The sequence below is a fragment of the Lutra lutra genome, chromosome 5, assembly GCF_902655055.1.
Source record: "Lutra lutra chromosome 5, mLutLut1.2, whole genome shotgun sequence".
NCBI lineage: Eukaryota > Metazoa > Chordata > Mammalia > Carnivora > Mustelidae > Lutra > Lutra lutra.
The window spans coordinates 48,697,335-48,714,910 of record NC_062282.1 but is presented as its reverse complement, the minus strand read 5'-3'; the positions used below and the strand labels follow the sequence as shown (position 1 = coordinate 48,714,910).

Genomic DNA, 17,576 nt, shown 5'->3' with positions numbered 1-17,576 from the left:
AAGGATAAAAAGGACATAGGAGATCAGTTGTGCAATACCATCATTTTCAGATGAATAAACTGTGGCTCAGAGAGAGGAAATGTCATGCCCGAGGTCACCCAGCTGAGAAATGTGGGGCATACAGATACTCAGTGAAGGGTAGGGGAAGCTCAGAGGCAGCCTCACAGTGCTCAAGGTCTGGGATTAAGTTTTATAGGAATTCCATTTTGCTCAAGTACCCATGCCTATCAAGAACTCAATCAAGAGCGTAAAATTAAACCAGAAAGCCAATTTACTGATTTACAATGAGAACTCTGCCTAGCGGGTCCATATTTGGGTATTTTCTTTTAATGTAAATATGTTCTCACCCTGTAGGCAAATCTAATATTAATCAGAAGTATTGGTGAGTCCATAGAGCTGGGAAAAGTGCAGTTAAGTTGAAGATTCTTTATTGTTATTACATGTTAATTAATTTCTTTTAGATAGAAGACATATATATGGTGAAGGTACAAAGTGTACAAAAAAACATTTAAATGAAAGGTCAATCTTCCCCGCATGTGCCCATCCCCAGGGCTGAGGTTCCCATGGAAGATCTTAATGACCACGAGCCTGTACAGAGTCTGTGTCTCTGTATGAATTTCCCAGGGATGCTGTAAATATTTACCAGAATGTAGTGGTGCAAAACAACACAAATGTATTATCTTACAATTCTGGAGGTCAGAAGCCCTAAAATTGAGGTGTCAGGGGGGCCATGCTCTCTCTAAAGGATCTAAGGGAAGAGACTTCCTTGCCTCTTCCAGCTTCTGGTGGCCTCAGGATTCCCTGCCTTGAGGCCACGTCCTTTTGATCTCTGCCCTTCTTTATGTGGCCTTCTTTGTGTGTGTGTCTCTCTGTGTCATCTCTCCTTATAAGGACACCTGCCATTGGATTTAGGACCTATCCTAAATCTAGGATGGTTTCATCTCAATACCCTCAAACTAATTACAGCTGCAAAGATGCCCTATTTCTAAAAGTCCACAGTCGGGGCTTCTGAGTGCTCATACATTTGAGGAGGACACTATTCAACCTACCATAGTTCCCCTCTCCCAGAATTGCTTTTTGTGCAAGTTTGGGGTATGGGGCAGTCCTGCCTTTGCCTGGATGTGCTTGTTTAAGGGTTCAGGGTCTTAAGAATGTCAGGGCCAAGATAGCACAGAAGACCAGGAAACGAGTAGTCTTTGCTTGTCTACCCCACTCCCCAGCTGCTAGCATTGCTGTGTCCCAAGGATCAAACATGGCCGTCCACTCGTATTCCTTGCTGCTCTTTCGTGTCCAACACTGTCGCTGTGGAGCGCTTCCCACTCAGGCTTTTGGCATTTTCAGAAGAAGAGGAGGAAGAGGAGGAGGAAGAAGAGGAGGAAGAAAAGGAAGAGGAGGAGGAAGGGAGCCGGGAGAGGAAGTAGTGTTCGGTATTCCTTGGCAGTGTTTGTGTTTGCAAAATGTCTCTCCTACTCGACAATTCCAACTTAAAATACAGATTAGCTCTGACAAAACTGACCTAGGCGGGCTTTTCTCTTGATGGTTTCAATTTCAGTCTTATCTATCACAAATGATTGTAATACTACAGGATTTTGACAGAACAGTGGTAGGAGTTTTGAATTCTTACCTGTAATTTCCAGCTCTAGGGAATAATAGCGGAGAGAAAAACAACAATAACTGAGTTGTAGGATATGAAAACACGCTGAATTTTCCCCTCAGAGTTTTAGGCTCATAGGCATTCAACAAGTCACTTTCCCTGTCAAACAAATAAGCTCTCTTGTACCAAATTATGAGCTTTAGAAAACCCATCACATTTTTCTTACACCTAGAGTGCAAAGAAGCTTGGGAGAAACAATGATCAATTTCAGTAATTATTCACCTTGATTTTTATTTTACTCAGGTCTCGTATATGTGTGGCTTTATGTTCTCTTTCTTTAGGCAGGTTTTATCGTCCATATGATTTCGTGTCCTTTCTAGGCATCTTCTCCTGTCCCGGCTTATGTGACCCTGGTTTCACTTGCTGCTCTTTGCTGTTTGTTTCCTCTCTTTTCCCCGCCTTCTCTGTCCACCTTTCAAGAGCTGGGGTTTCTTGGGATCCCTGCTCTTCTCTCTCTGAACACGTGACCCTTGGATTTCTTATACATTCAGAGGATTTTAACTGCTCCCTGGAGACTGATGACTCCCGAATCAGTATCTGCAGCTGCAACCTTCCCCAGAGTTTGATTCAGATTCAAATCCATCAGCTGCATGTGAGGCGACTGGTGTTTGTGTGAGTCTCTCGGGCGCCTTACGCCATGACTGTGAATTTGAGCTTGGCGTCTGTCTCCCCGGGACGGACCCTTCTGCTTCTGCTGTGTCCAGTCTTGGTGGACAGTGGAGCGATGGCCCAGAGTCTCAAGCAAGAATCTGTGAGTTATCTAAGACTTGGTTCTTTCTCACCCCTATGTTCAGTGTCCACATGCTCTTGATCTCCCTTCCAAGCATTTCTAGAATCCGCCTCTCTCCCTTCATTTCTGTTAGCTCTGAATTTCAGACCTGGTATCAGAGGATAATTGATCTTCTCATCTTGGCTATTTCCTTATCCTCTTAACTGGACCATAGCACGCTTAAAATGTTTCTGCGGTTTCCCACTGCTTACAGAATTAAACGGAGACTTACCAGCATGAAACAAAGGCCTTCCCTGACTGGTTCCTGCCCATCTCTGTGGTCATCCCTGCCGTTCCCCTCTCCCACTCATCTTCTGCCTTCACAGCTGCCTGCCATTCCACACAGAACCACACTGGTTCACACTTCCATGGCTTTGCTGATGCTGCCCTACCTAAGAGGCCTTTACCATCTTTCTTTGCTAATTCTAACACAATCTTAATTCAGCTCAGATGTTAGGCATTCAGCAAACACTTATTGAGCACCGAGTGTGTGCCAGGCAGTGTTAGGGTCCCTCTGTTGAGGAAGCAGAGAGGGACACTGTCCTCAAGGAGTTTGATTCTAACAGCTCTCACTGAGCTACGATGTTGGGCTATGTGCCTCTCCCTCCTCCTGTGCTCCCTGGCAACCTCGCATACCCCATCATCACCAGTGGCCTGTGAGGCTGTGATGACCTTCTGGTCTGCCTTCTCTAATGTACTGTGAATTTCATGGTTGGGGGGGAGGGGCGAATTCATCTTAGTATTCTTAGTGCCTGGAACAGTGCTTAGCAGAGTATGTCTCGCTTGTTGAACTCAGCTATCAGTTATAAATAAATGAGTCCATGTCTCAGCTTAAAATTTACGTTCTCAAGGACATTTACCCTTGTTCCTCTGGAACAGGTCAGCCATCCTTGTGGTATGTCCCTAAACATATCTATTTATTGTACAATTATTGTACTATTTATTCCTAGAACATTGCACTGTTGTACTCTTTATTCCCAGAACGTTGCACAATTATAACATTTTTTCAGCTATTCACCTTATTTGCTTAAATTTGGTTTTCTGCATTAACTTGTAAGTTTTGTCAACAAGGGTGATAGTATAGCTAGCAGACAAATGCTTGAAAAGTATTTGTTAACTGATAGACGGACTGTTTTCTTGCTGGATAAAAACCCCAGACACATTGCTGGCACCAGCCGAAAATTTAGACCTAGTCGCCTGCTGGCCCAATGCCCCGTCCTGCCCTTCTATAAAATGGAGATGTTCCTGGGGGATAATGTTGGATAGCTGGTGAGCTTCAGATAAAACCATCTCAAAACAAATGTGTTGTAAATAAATTATACGGAAAAGGAAAGATGGGATTAAAAGATTAAACATGTCAACTGAAATTCCAGATGCGCTTTGAAATGCCTGTTGCAGGATGTGGTATTTTATTCCCCCAGAGGAAATATAAACATTTCTCCCCCAATCTTCTTCCTTCCCAGCAACGGAGACAGAAATGCCTGTGCAAAATGGAGTTGAATCAGAACAGGTAAAATTTTTGAGAAGTATTGGAAGCATATGACTTTGATTTTTAACCACAATAGAGGTTTGCAGAAATGAACTGGGGAGGCAGATACATCTGAGCAGCAACTGTAGGTAGGGGAAATAGTTAAGCAATTTGTAGGCTGGTGCCTTGTGCTCCTGGCAGAAATCATGCTCCTATCGTTACCTCTCTATGTGCAGACGTTTTGAAAAACAAAAAGAAATAAAAAGTACAAACATATAGAAAAATCATCCTGTGTGCCTTGTGTGTGGCCCAGGATTAGTGACATCCTGCAGGACCGACACTTGCCACCAGCGTCCTTCTTAGTTGCTGAGTGTACCCTTCATTAATTTTTATTGTCACCAAAGTGATTCAAGCTGCTTAAGTAAAAACTGCAGGCAGAATGACACCTATAAGCAAAAAGGGAAGGTCCCCCGCGTCCCTTCTTTCTTCCTTCCCTTCTCCCTCCTGAGGGGGAGATTGCTGGCTCTCCTTGCTGCTGTGTCCGAGAAAAGGCCAGGCAGGTGAGGAAATGGACGTGGCCTGGGCAGCAGGGGTGACATGGCACCCCCAGAACTAGGAGCTACCTGAAGAATAGCCCTTTTCAAACGATTTGGTGTCAGGACCCCTTTATACTCACAAACATTAAAACGGAAATTGAAAACGATGTTGATGAATTCATTTAAAAGCAAGAATAACAAAACAAATCCATGACATGTGAACATGAATAACATGAAATACAACTATATTTTCCCCAATGAAACTATATTAGAAAAATGGACTTAGTGGCATTGTTTTACATTTCTGCAAATCTCTTGACTATCTGGCTGCACGGGAAGCAGAGAGAATGTCGCATCTGCTTACATATTCTAGTATCGGAAGGATGACCTCAGCACATCACTGGTCAAGCCACCTCAGGGAAGACCCCACTGTCCATCTTATGAGAATGACAGTGAAAATGGCAAATAATGTTCGTGAAAATCATTTTGATCTCATGGGTCCCCTGGCTGCACTTTGAGAACCAGTGCTGTAGAAAATTTGAAATGAGTTCCTTTTTCTCTTGAATCTCATTGCCTCTGGAGGTCTAAATCAGCTGTGAGGAGAGCTGCCCAGGACTGGGCAGAAGATTTCCTACCTTCAGATCCCTGAACCCCACAGCCCATATGCCTGATGTCAAAGACAGGAGAATTGGGTGGTCTGGGTAAATGTTCCAGATTTGCAAAGATTTTTAAAAAAATTCTGATTTGCAAGGCCGCTTTGCCTCCATCTTGAGCCCTTTCGGGCAAAGTTGGGGGTCGGGGGAAGCAGTAAAGCTGCTGGCGAGTGGAAGGTATGACTGGGACAGGAAAATCATGCAGGGGTAATGTTCAGAAAGGACTGGCCCAATCGCCATCCCTGTGTCTCACCAGGTAAAAATGATCAACTCCGACCTGCTAATGATCATCGCTCCCTCCCTGGGATTCGTACTGTTGGCATTGCTTGTGGCGCTTTTCCTTCAAGGTAAGGAGGGCAGGCCCAGGTGGGATGGTGCCCTTCGGAATTGGGGAGCATCCAAGAGGATGTAGGAGTGGACTGATTCCGCTTCCTGCCCCTGTCTCCTTCCCCCAGAGTCCCATTTCCATCACTGACTCCATCCTGTTCAGGGCCATAACAGGGAAACTTATGCTCCCTCGGATGCTAAAACCTTCACGTATCATCTTCCTGATGGAGTTTATATTTTGGAAAAGAAAAGCAAGAGCTTTTCTGGAAACTCAATCACTGACAGTCCTGCTGTTATTTTCCTGATGTGTCTAACTCCTTTCTTCCTCATGACTGCCTTAAGTGAAAAATGCTATTATTATCATTGTCTTAGGGTGGAGGAAACCCTGGTCCAGCCTGCTGCTCTGGCTAGGACTGCCCCAGGAAGAAAGCCATGAATGACCTCAGGCTTCTTCTTGCCTTAAAGCAAGCTTTGTTTACCTGGGCTCCACATAGAGACCTCAGGGGAAAGGGATTCCCTTGGAATCCTGTGCAAAGGTACTTGCGTGTTCTGATCTGCACTTCTCAGGGGGTGGGACCCGCAGTCATATTAGATTCCTCACCTGTCCGTGACCTTACACCTCCCCACCCCAGCACACCTCTTCAAAAAAATAGTTTTAACACACTGCAAAAAGGAGTCATGGAACAGGGTTTATAGTTGTGATGCAAAGTAGAGGTATGTGACATCTGGTTCTGTTGTAAAATGGGGGGAAACTGTTCCGTAAGTCATTAACAGAAACTGTTTTGAGGTGGTAAATGAGGAAATAGAACTGCTAACCATCTTGGCCCTTTCACGCAACAGTAGTGAAACTTGAATGTTTCAACCTGTTCCTAGTGAACACGGACAAAGGAAATTCCCATCTCAGTAGGAAGCCTGCGATTAGCCTTCCTGCAAAGCCCTTTGTAAAGGCAGAGGCCACTGATCCTCATACAGTTTTGGAATTTGTGAGTATGTCTCATAAGGAAGTTTAACAGGTTAAACAGGTTAACAGGAATTAGAACTCAAGTGAGTGCTTCAACTCTGGGTGGCCAAAGACATAAGAATGAAGCAGCTTAACATTATTGCCAACAATGCGGGAACGGATGCGTAACTGATGGGCACTGCCTTGGGGCCCGAAAAAGTAAAAGGAATGGCTTTGTCTGCCAAAACCAGCCCCTAAATTCTCACCTTTGGCCCAACTCTGCTCTTGGTAAGGCAGCTTTGGGCTTTCCCAGAATTTCACATGTTCTAGCACAGCTACCCTGCTTACCCATGGCCTTGTCTTTTCAGGGAAAGTCATGAAAACCAGTTGTTTCTCGAAACACACAAGGTAATTAATCTTGCATGACTGATTGTTGTAATGACTGTACAAGCTGTTACAAATGATTAGATACTACTCAGTGGTTTAATGACTTGTGCTTGTGTTCTGTTTAAATTAAGGGTTAGAGAAGTGTGGCATTAGAGGTGAAAAAAATTTGTGGGATTTAACTCGCATTAACCTTTGTCTTGATTAACACTGTTATATTTCTCTTAAATATAAATACAAAGGCAGGTTGCATTAATAGAAGCATGGCATGCAAAAGAAAGAAGGTGATATGCCTCTGTCCTCTGTGCTCAGAATTGTTCAACTCTGGGCAATACGTTTTAAAAGGACATTATTGGGGCGCCTGGGTGGCTCAGTGGGTTAAGCCGCTGCCTTTGGCTCAGGTCATGATCTCAGGGTCCTGGGATCGAGTCCCACATCGGGCTCTCTGCTCAGCAGGGAGCCTGCTTCCCTTCCTCTCTCTCTGCCTGCCTCTCTGCCTGCTTGTGATCTCTCTGTCAAATAAAAAAAATAAAGATAAAAAAAATAAAATCTTTAAAAGGACATTATTAAACAGGAGTTTATGGAGAAAGAGAGTTGGCACTGTGGAAAATGAGAAACATGTAGAATATCATTCTTCAGGTTTGGTTCCTCTGCCCAATATTAGACCATCAGAACAGTTTTGTTTTGTTTTAAATAGTTTGAAGCATCTCTGGAAAGAGATTTTGGACATCTGTCCTGTTCTATAGCTTTTGGGGAAAGAAATGAAAAGAAGCGGTGTAAACTCTGTTGAAGACTGTAGCCTTCCCTTAATTGCATCAATACCAAATTATCTGTTATCAAATAAATATTAACAAGTAGGGAAACTGAGACTCAGCAAGGCAGCTTTCCAAAGTCATACACACATTGTGATATTGATTTTATATTCTGTTAATATAGAAACATTTAATTCCCTTATTGGAATAGACTGGCAAAAGCCCTTTATCTCCTACAGTGTCGGTTTTCCCATGTGTGAATGAAGAGGCTTAGACGGGACGGAGTCTGAGCCCTTTTCAAAACTCTAACAACCGTGGTTAGTTATGTTGTGGGTGAGCAATGTCCATTTCTTTCTGGTCATTGCGTTTTCCATTCTCAGACTCCCCTTTCTCCTTGCAGGCTAGACAGTGTTGGAGAATGTAAAAACAACTTTGGTGACATGCAGCATGGAAGAGAAGACGAAGACGGTCTTTTCACGCTCTAATGCGCCACCTTTTCTCAGGATGGAGGACAGGGACATGATGTGGGAATCGTCAAAACAAGTCTTAGAATGTGTTGTTTGTGGTGTTTTGTTTTTAAAGCCCTGTTCATTCCACTGGTGTCATGGTCCAGTCTTGCCTTAATTTCACAAGTGGAAGTACTTTAGAGACCTTTAGCACCTTCTCTGCCAGGTGCTTTAATCTCCCAGGTAGCATCATGCTAAGTGATCTTCCAGACTGTGCTTGAATAACTTTGGTGATGGTGAGCTCACTACCACATCTAAAGGAGATCATTCCATCTCAGGACAGTTCTTTTTAAAGATTTTATTTATTTGACAGAGAGATCACAAGCAGGCAGAGAGGCAGGCAGAGAGAGAGGAGGAAGCAGGCTCCCTGCTGAGCAGAGAGCCCGATGCGGGGCTCGATCCCAGGACTCTGAGATCATGACCTGAGCCGAAGGCAGCGGCTTAACCCACTGAGCCACCCAGGCGCCCCCCATCTCAGGACAGTTCTGAGACTTAGAAATATTTAAAACAAAGTCTGTCTCCAGATAGCATCTGCTTATGGGTCAGAACATGTGTAATCTCTCTTATTTCTGGCAGCTATCAGGATATAGGAAGAAGGGCCTCAGGTCTCTCCAAATTGCCTTGCATCTGGGACACAATTTTGGGTTCCTTTTTGACCCTAGTTGCCCTTGCCTCCTATGCATTTGTATCTCTCTGTTTATGCCCAACTTTTGTAGTACATGCCCCCCTCCAGGGATGGTCGGAGCAACCCTGAGTCTGGGTCTCATCAGTAATGCCGGAAGCAATATAGAACTTCACCATCATTTTGGCTCACATTTTCTTTTTTGAGAAAAGGTTCTCCCTTAACCAGGGCTCTCTGGGGACGGGTGTGGTGGCACAGAGTCAGGAGTTTCCTGCAGCAGGAGGTAAAGGTCCAGGTGGAGGTGGGTGTCAGAGCCCTCATTTAAGCTTGCGTGGGTTGGACTTCCCATCTTCAGTCCTCCCCGCTCCAATTTGTTCTCCATGCTGTGGCAGAAATCTCCTTTTCTAAATGCAGATCAGAGAGTCCTATCTCCTGACTTCTAGCCATGGTGTGGAAGAAGCCCCTGGGCTCTGCCTGAGGCCAGGCAGCTACTACAGATGAGTGAGGCTAGGGAAGTGCTGGTGCTGTTCAGAGTGGAATGCGTCTGTGTCCACTGGACGGACTTATCACTCCAACTTAGTGAGAGTAATGTCCTGGGCAACCCAGGACGACAGGCTAGAACAAGGAAACCAGTCTGAGACTCCAAAGTCTAGGAGGCAGGGTGTGGGTTTTACCAAATGAAGAATTAAGATACATAAATCTTTAAGCTGAGACTCCCTGGTCAGAGGAGACTATTGGTCTAGTAATTCCTCTTTCCCTCTCCACGCAATCAGGATGAATTGGTAGCCATCTACAAATAACTTCCTAATATCTAGGGCCCAGGAGAGAGGATCGCTTCCCTTCGAGAGCTTAAAAATTTAAGTGAGATGAAACATACATGGGAAATGCAATAGAATGGAATCAGTGTTGATTTTCTATTTGCGCAAGGAAGGACTTTGATGGAGATGCTGTTCTTACAGTTGATTTTTACATGGTGGGTCCACAATCCAACCTTGAGGATTTATGACAAACTAATTCTGCAACCTTGACCTTGGTCTCTCTAGGCTAAATCAGAGATAACATCCAATCCTTAGGTAGCATTTGCTATGGTCTAGGTACTTGACTGTTTCAAGGCTATTTCTCACTGAATCCGCGCAGCGACCCAGCAAAACAAGTATATTACTCCTGCTTTTGGAGTTGAGAAAACAAAAGCAGAGTGAGGTGAAGGAACTTGCCTAAGGTCGCATGGACCAACCCCCTATGACAGAGCGGGGCCTTGAACCAGGCTGGAAGGACTCCACACTCTTAACCGCTACCCTGTACTTCACAACCAGGGCCTTAGTTTAACATCAGTGCATACAGAACTGCAGTATTGGCCTGTGTGGGTCCCAAATGGATTTCAGTTTGCTCAAATCCACGGCGACATGAGTGTTTTGATGGTTCTCCCATCCCAAACCCCATCCCAACCCCTTTATAGCTCAATCTTCCCTTGTCTCCATATTATTTACTCAGAATCTTATTTGCATTTGCAGAGGAAGCCGCAAGTGGAGAACCTGGCAGGAACCTTAATGAAGCCAGGTGGGACACATTTAAATGGGAATGTGTTGAACTAACTCATGAAGAGCTGGAGCCAGCTGTCAGCAGGCTTAATGAAAGGTTAACAGGAATCCAGCAATGGGTGGCTGGGGAGACTCTTTGTCTCTCCAAAGAAAACAAAAAGTTGAGAAGTGAGCTCCCTGGGTGAAGGCAAGATCAGAAGGAGGAAGCCACTTGTAACCAAAAGGCTGGGTCTCAAAATAGAATTTCATTTGGATTTGTCGACATGTTATCGCCATTAAAAAGAAAAAAAGCATGAGTTCTCAGCTCTCTGAACATCAAAGCAGCAAAGAGAAGGATGCTGGAGTAAGATGAATGCTGGTATTGTTATGAGGGTCTTGGGGCGTGCTGGAGCTAGCTGCTCATGAAACAGAAGATGCGTTTACTTTCCATCTGAGCTGGAAAGGTGCTGTTCTGCAGTTGTGTGCTTTACTGGTGCTGCGTGGGGAATGGGGGCTGGGAGGGTGTCCAGGAAAGATCCTGATACATCCAGCAATTTAACTCTCATGTTTTATCTGTTGAAACTGAGGCCCAAATAAGGTGACTGAGTTACCCCAGGCTACATGGGGCCAGAGGACAGACCTAAACCACGTCTCCTGAACTTCTCTCTGCGGCCATGTCATAAAACTGTTCTTGGATTTTTCTTTTTTTTTTTTTTTTTAATTTTATTTATTTATTTGACAGCGAGAGATCACAAGTAGGCAGAGAGGCAGGCAGAGAGAGAGAGGGAAGCAGGCTTCCTGCCGAGCAGAGAGCCCTATGTGGGACTCGATCCCAGGACCCTGAGATCATGACCTGAGCCGAAGGCAGCGGCTTAACCCACTGAGCCACCCAGGCGCCCCTGTTCTTGGATTTTTCTAGGTCAGCCTGGATCTACCTGATTGTTTACCTTTTTGAGGTCACATTAAGTTCCTGGTGCATGCAACTCAGTGTTTCTTTCCCTTGAACCATCTTTTCCAGAACACCCTTGACCCTGGGGTGGACTGCCCTACCCAGAAAGAGGAACGAGAATGTGGAACTGTGAAGCTTGGCTGTTCTGTTCCTTTTTGAAGAACCCCCTGTAATGAGGGTGACCAACTTGTCCCCCCCCCCTTTTTTTTTTATAGATTCCATCCACACTCCTGACAGAGAGAGAAATAGCAAGAGAGGGAACACAAACAGGCCTCCCACCAAGCAGGAAGGCTGATGCGGGGCTTGATCCCAGGACCCCAGGATCATGACCCAAGTCAAAGGCAGATGCCCAACGACTGAGCCACCCAGGCGCCCCACTTTTCCCATTTTAAAACTCAAAGTCCCACATCCTGGGAACCCCTTCAGAAACCCCTAATGACCATAACATGTTTACAAATCCAGGCAAACTGGGATGATTTGTCCACTGAAGTCTGTAACTAAACCAGACATGGAAACAACCACCCTGAGTTCTTGACTCTCTTGTGGTGATCATTTTTTCGCTGCTATGGTCCAGTCTTAAAATAGACTATTAAATCTAGATGCTAGACCCTTGTTAATCAAAACATGGGGCTCAGACCATATCATGGTCATCACCTGAGAGCTTGTTAGCAGTGCAGAGTGTCAGTCTCCACCCTAGAGACCAGAATCAGAATCTGCATTTTAACGAGGTTTCCATGTTATTCATATAAACATTAAAGAGTGAGAACTGGCCTAAAGCATTGATTGATTTTCAAAGTCAGCTGCATATGGAAATCATATGGGGATTTCAGTAACAAAATATAATGATGTTTGACTCCCCTCTGAGATCCTGATTTTTTTTTTAAGATTTTATTGATTTACGGGACGCCTGGGTGGCTCAGTTGGTTAAGCAGCTGCCTTCGGCTCAGGTCATGATTCCAGCGTCCTGGGATCGAGTCCCGCATCGGGCTCCTTGCTCAGCAGGAGTCTGCTTCTCCCTCTGCCTCTGCCTGCCCTTCTGTCTGCCTGTGCTTGCTCTCTCTCCCTCTCTCTCTGACAAATAAATAAAAATCTTTAAAAAAAAAATGTTTAAAAAAAAAGATTTTATTGATTTATTCAACAGAGAGAGAGAGAGAGATCACAAGTAGGCAGAGAAGCAGACAGAGATAGAGGGGGAAGCAGGCTCCCCGCTGTGCAGAGAGCCTGATGTGGGGCTCAATCCCAGGACCCTGAGATCATGACCCGAGCTGAAGGCAGAGGCTTAACCCACTGAGCCACCCAGGCGCCCTTCTGAGATCCTGATTTTAATGGGCATGGGGGAGACCTGGCTATCAGGGGAGTTTTTAGGCCACCTCAATACGCAAATGACTGAGAACCACGATTCTAAAGGGAGGGCAGCTTTGCGCCAGAAGGAAATGTTGCTAATTAATCAGGACAACTTTTGGCCTAAGTTACAAGTTTATGTGGGTCTAGTACCCCCACATGATTTTGCTCAAAGAGATGATCAATAAAATTGTTCAAGAAGATCTGAGGAGATATGATAATGACCTAAATGTCCCAATTACTATGGATGAGGCCCATTAAAGTAATTAAAAACCAAGATATAATATTTGGTCTGTGGAAAGTGATAACGAGAAAACAGAAAAGATCAACAGAGAGAGAATGTCTGGGGGTCAAGGTGGTACTATTAATCTTTCAGAGACATCGGAGGGGTAATGGAATGATGCTAAGATTATAAGAGAAACATGGAAGACTGGTTAAGTGGAAACCTTCGTTGCAGAGTAAAGAACTTGGAAATAGGCAACTCTTTGCCCTCTTGTACCTATAAATAATGGGAGACCCTTCTCAGGGCACAGTTATTCATTGTCTTAGAAAGATTGTATTCAGCCTCAAGTAAGAGAATACTAAAAAGTGGTGACTTAGAGACTTAATTATTTCATGTAACTAGAAATCTGGATATAGGCTGTTTGAGGGTTGGTTCAGCAGCTTCATGGAAATGAGCTATTAGAGTTTCTGTGACTTCTTTTGGCTCCTCCCCCATGGTTGCAAGATGGCTGTCACAACTCTGATGTGCCCTCACACCAAAGGATCCCAAACAGGAAGGAAGGACATGGAAAGGAATAGGACTTTCCCCCTAATATGACTCTTATCCTTTATCAAAAATGAAAATCTGCCATAGAAGTTACCAGAAAACCCTCCCGTATGTTTCATTGGCCATATACTTCACTGGATCACATGCCTACCCTTTGGCCAAGGAGAATGAAATATCTGGGACTAATTTACACCAAACATGACTCAGCCCCAAGATGTACACATAGCCATTTAGCCAAAACTTACAATCAATCAGCAAGGGAGAAACTGGGAATGGCTGTTGGGTCAACGACCTTGATTTCTGACACATTCACCCAGTGGAAGTATCTTGGATGTCTCCGTGTGCCAAATGGTCCTGTTGGGTACTGGAGCAGGTAAATGAACGGGACAGACCTAGTCCCTCTTCTCTGACGGCTTACAGTCTACAGAATCACTTCCGTCTGTATTATGCATTTTGTGATTCCAAATGTTTGGATCATTTTTAATGTACCTGAGTAGCAAAAAGAATGGAGGGATGTAAACAGGATAAAAGCTTAGAATTTCTGCATACACACCTTCTTGAAGCCGGGGAACTGAACCTCTCATGCGAATGTCAGGCATCAGTAGAAGAATGAGGCAGAAATATTCAGCCCAGGTCAGTGAAGAAAATTGTGGCAAAAATTCTTAGCCATGGTGAAACTTCATAAGTATGTCAGAGAGTAGGCAGCTAGGAGTAAAAGTGCAATGGTAGAGTAAGGGAAATAACCTCTTCTGTATTTCTATGCGGTTTCCTACTTTTCTAAGAGTTTCCAAACCCACAATATTCTGTCAGAGCAAGACACATCCCCATTTGATAGGAGAGAAAAATGGAAGCACAGAGAAGTAAAGTCACAGCCTGTGTTCCCACCATGGTGAGTGAGACAGGACTAGAAGCAAATGTCCTGATTCCCCCTCAACCCAATGGATAAGTATTTTCATGGGGTGCCTACTGTGTGTATGTAGTTTTGTGCCTGAGCCTAATAACAGCACTAGTAGTCATCACTAATATTACTTGAGCCCCTTCTGGATGTCAGACACTACCCTAAGCCCTTTACATGCATGATTTTATAGAATCGTAAGAATCTCTCTATGAGGGGGTTGCCAGTTTTATCCTTGTTTGACAGCTGAGGAAATGGAAGTCCAGATTCATAAAGTAGGTAGCCTGCGGTTGAGCTGGGATTCAAACCCTGAGCAGCTTCAAAGCCCACGTCCTCCACCCCTGCACTCTGGACCTTCCAGGTGTCTGAAGGGTCTTAGTGAGCTTTTCATGACTCTACTCCTTTGTGAGGTGGACGGGATTGCACTGGGGGTCTTAGGTTCGGTGTTGATTGGGCCAACCTGGAAATGGATGGGGGAGTGTGAAGGGCACAAAGCCAGAGGGTCTCACATTCTTGAAGAGACTCAAGTTTAGCCTTACTTTCAAATGGGACTATTTGGGCTCAGAGATGAATCAGAATCTGGCACTTAACTTATTCCATGAGTGTGGCTCCCTCTCCCTTTAAAAATGTACCTGAGAAAAGAGAAAGCAGAGGGCCTGGGTCCCACTCTCCCGCAGAGCCCCTGATCCCGTCTTCCTCTTCCCTGCCTCGCCCTCATGCTGCCTCTTATCTCTTCTCTCTACCCTGTTTATCTCTGTTCCCTCCTCAGCTTCTTTCCTTCCCTTCTCTGGTCCCCCTGAGATGTGTCTTATCTCCCTTCAGCAGCTCCATCAATAAAGTCCTATCATTTTTTTTTTCTCCTGCTTCAGGATGCCTCAGCATCATTTTAATCTGTTCCTCTGAGCTTTGCTTTTCAATCTCTTCCCAAACTTAATCTCAGCCCCTTTTTCACTTAGATGAAGAAAAGGCCAGAACAAGATTACATTACCTGACAATACCTTCTGGCTTGGGGATCAAGATGATTAGAAAAGACAGCAGAGTCTTGCTTCACCACCATGCCCTGGGTATGCTGTAGTGAAAAAAGTTTTTTAATTAACCTAAGACTCACCATCAATTAATGCTATAACCTCCACCGCCAGCCCCCTGCTTTTTTGCCTTTTTTTTTTTTTTTTAAACTATTGTGGAAAATTTTGCAATGTGTTGGTGTGTGGAAAGAGCACAGGTCTTGGAGTTAAATGGGCCTAGAGCCCAAAGCTGCTCTTGCCCGGCGGGTGGCCCAGGACAAGTTGCTTGCCATCTCTTAGCCTCAGCTTGATCATTTGTAAATATGGGATAGTCATGGGAGCGTCCTTAAGTGTAGCAATTCCAGAAAAGCAGTTGGCCCGGTGCTTGGTACAGGGTAGCGGCTCTATGACTAGTAGGCACTGTTGTTAGCTCAGGTCCATAGCCCTAGTCAGTGTAGAGTTATAAGTCTATGTTAACTGGAAGTTGCTGGCAGGATCTGCAGAGTTCCACACTGAGGATACATATGGTGCACTTGCAGAACTGGAATGTTGAACTTGTAGACTTCTGGTCTACCTCAGGAGCTGCACATGTGTCCCCTGATCTGGGTTCTCATAATTTAGATGGCCTAAGACTCATCTGAGAGTATGTTAAAATGCATTTACTTGGGTCCACCCCCCAAAGATGCTGATTCACTGAATTGGAATTGGGCCCTGCTACCTGAATTTTTAATGATCTTGGTAGAGATCTGAAGCATGGGGCAATGGATCCTCTGAGAGTGTGTCTCACAGGTTGACATTTAACCAGCCCTCATGGTAGTTAGCCTGATTCCTGACCACTCTGCCCTGACACCTTTTCCTGGATTCTGATCCTGTTTTTACCTTCCTTTGTCTTCAGACCCTGTGCCCTGCTCTGGTTTTGCTCTGATTCTGTCCTTTCTTGGTTCACCATAGCCAGCCCCAGAACATTCTCACCCTCTGGTTCATACCTTCAGCTTCCCCTACCTGCCTGAGCTTTGGCTCTGGCTTAATCTTGTGTTCCACAGGAAACTGTTCCAAAGTGACCCTGTCACTCCTGAAGCTTCTATGCACTAGTTACGGCTGTCATTTGCCATTGTCTCCTGCCTCTCATGCATGCTTTTTGTACTTGCCACCCCTCTGGGCTTCCAATGGGATGAAGATCTAGAAAGATGGCAGGGGCGCCATTTTGAATTTGAATCATAATTTTAAAGCACCAGAAATGTGGAGAGTGGACCCCGCACTGAATTTTTATTGCCCCTAAGATGTATGCTGGGTTACTTTTCATTTCAATTTTAAATCCACCTCATATATCTTGGTTCATTGTGGGGGTGTTTTCATCCCTGCCAAATGGTGAAGAATATAAGAAAAAGGCTCTGGGTTCTATCTGGATTCTTTTTTTCTTTTTACATTGTGGATATATAGGTAGGTAAATAGATATATAATTTTTAAAAATTGTGGAGAGATATATGTACACTTAAATATATGTATACTTAAAATGGGTAAAATGAAAAATTCATTAAATGAAATTTATTTCTGTTATATATATATATATATACATATATATATATAATATGAAATTTTTCATTTTACCCATTTTAAGTATACAAGTCAGTGGTATTAATTATATTTATATGCTGTACACGTATTACCATGATCTATTCCCAAAATGTTTTGTCATCCCAAACAGAAACTCTGTAACTATTAGGCAATAATTCTCCATTCCCTGTTCCCTCAGCCCCTGATGATGACCATGTACTTTTTTTGCCTCTATGAATTCCCCTATTCTAGATATTTCATATAAGTAGCATTGTATACTATTTGTCCTTTTATATATGGCTTATTTCACATAGTGTATGTTTTCAAGGTGTGTCTGTTGCAGCATATATCAGAACTTCATTCCTTTTTATGGATGAGTAACACTCCGTTGTAGGTATATACAGCACTTTGTTTATCCATTCGTCTAAAGATGGACACTTGGGTTGTTTCAGTGTTTTAGCTGTCATGACTAATGCTGTAGTGAACATTGGCATACAAGTCTTTATTCAAGCACTGGCTTTGAATTTTGTTGGCCATATGCCTGAGGGTAGAATTTCTGGGTCATATGGTAATTCTGAGTGTTTAGTTTTTTGAGGAGCCATCCTGCCATTTTCCACTGTGACTGTACCTTTTTAAGTTCCCACTAGCAATGTATGACAGTTCCAATTTTTCTATATCCTCATCAACACTTGTTAATTGCCTATTTGAAAAAAAATATATAGTCATCCTAGTAGGTATGAAGTGTTATCTTCTGGTTTTGATTTACATTTCACTAATGACTACTAGTGTTGAGCATTTTTTCATATGCTTACTGGTCATCTGTACATCTTATTTGGACAATGTCTATTGAAGTCCTGTGCTCATTTTTAAATTGGGTTTTTGTCTTTTTGTTGTTGAGTTGTAGGAGTTCTTTATATATCCTGGATATTGATTTCT

The 17,576-nt window shown here is 43.9% G+C and overlaps 1 protein-coding gene across 2 annotated transcripts in view; it reads left to right on the top strand.

Annotated features, from left to right (window-relative positions):
* TIMD4 (T cell immunoglobulin and mucin domain containing 4) overlaps nucleotides 1–8,083 on the top strand; it is a 34,078-nt gene extending 25,995 nt beyond the window's left edge. For both annotated transcript variants that reach the window (XM_047731152.1, XM_047731151.1), the window contains 4 exons: nucleotides 3,887–3,933; nucleotides 5,337–5,427; nucleotides 6,716–6,755; nucleotides 7,884–8,083. In XM_047731152.1, the coding sequence (XP_047587108.1) occupies nucleotides 3,887–3,933; nucleotides 5,337–5,427; nucleotides 6,716–6,755; nucleotides 7,884–7,968 (263 nt within the window). In that variant the 3' untranslated portion in view covers nucleotides 7,969–8,083. The remainder of the gene's footprint in view (nucleotides 1–3,886; nucleotides 3,934–5,336; nucleotides 5,428–6,715; nucleotides 6,756–7,883) is intronic.
* Nucleotides 8,084–17,576: the final 9,493 nt, after the last annotated feature.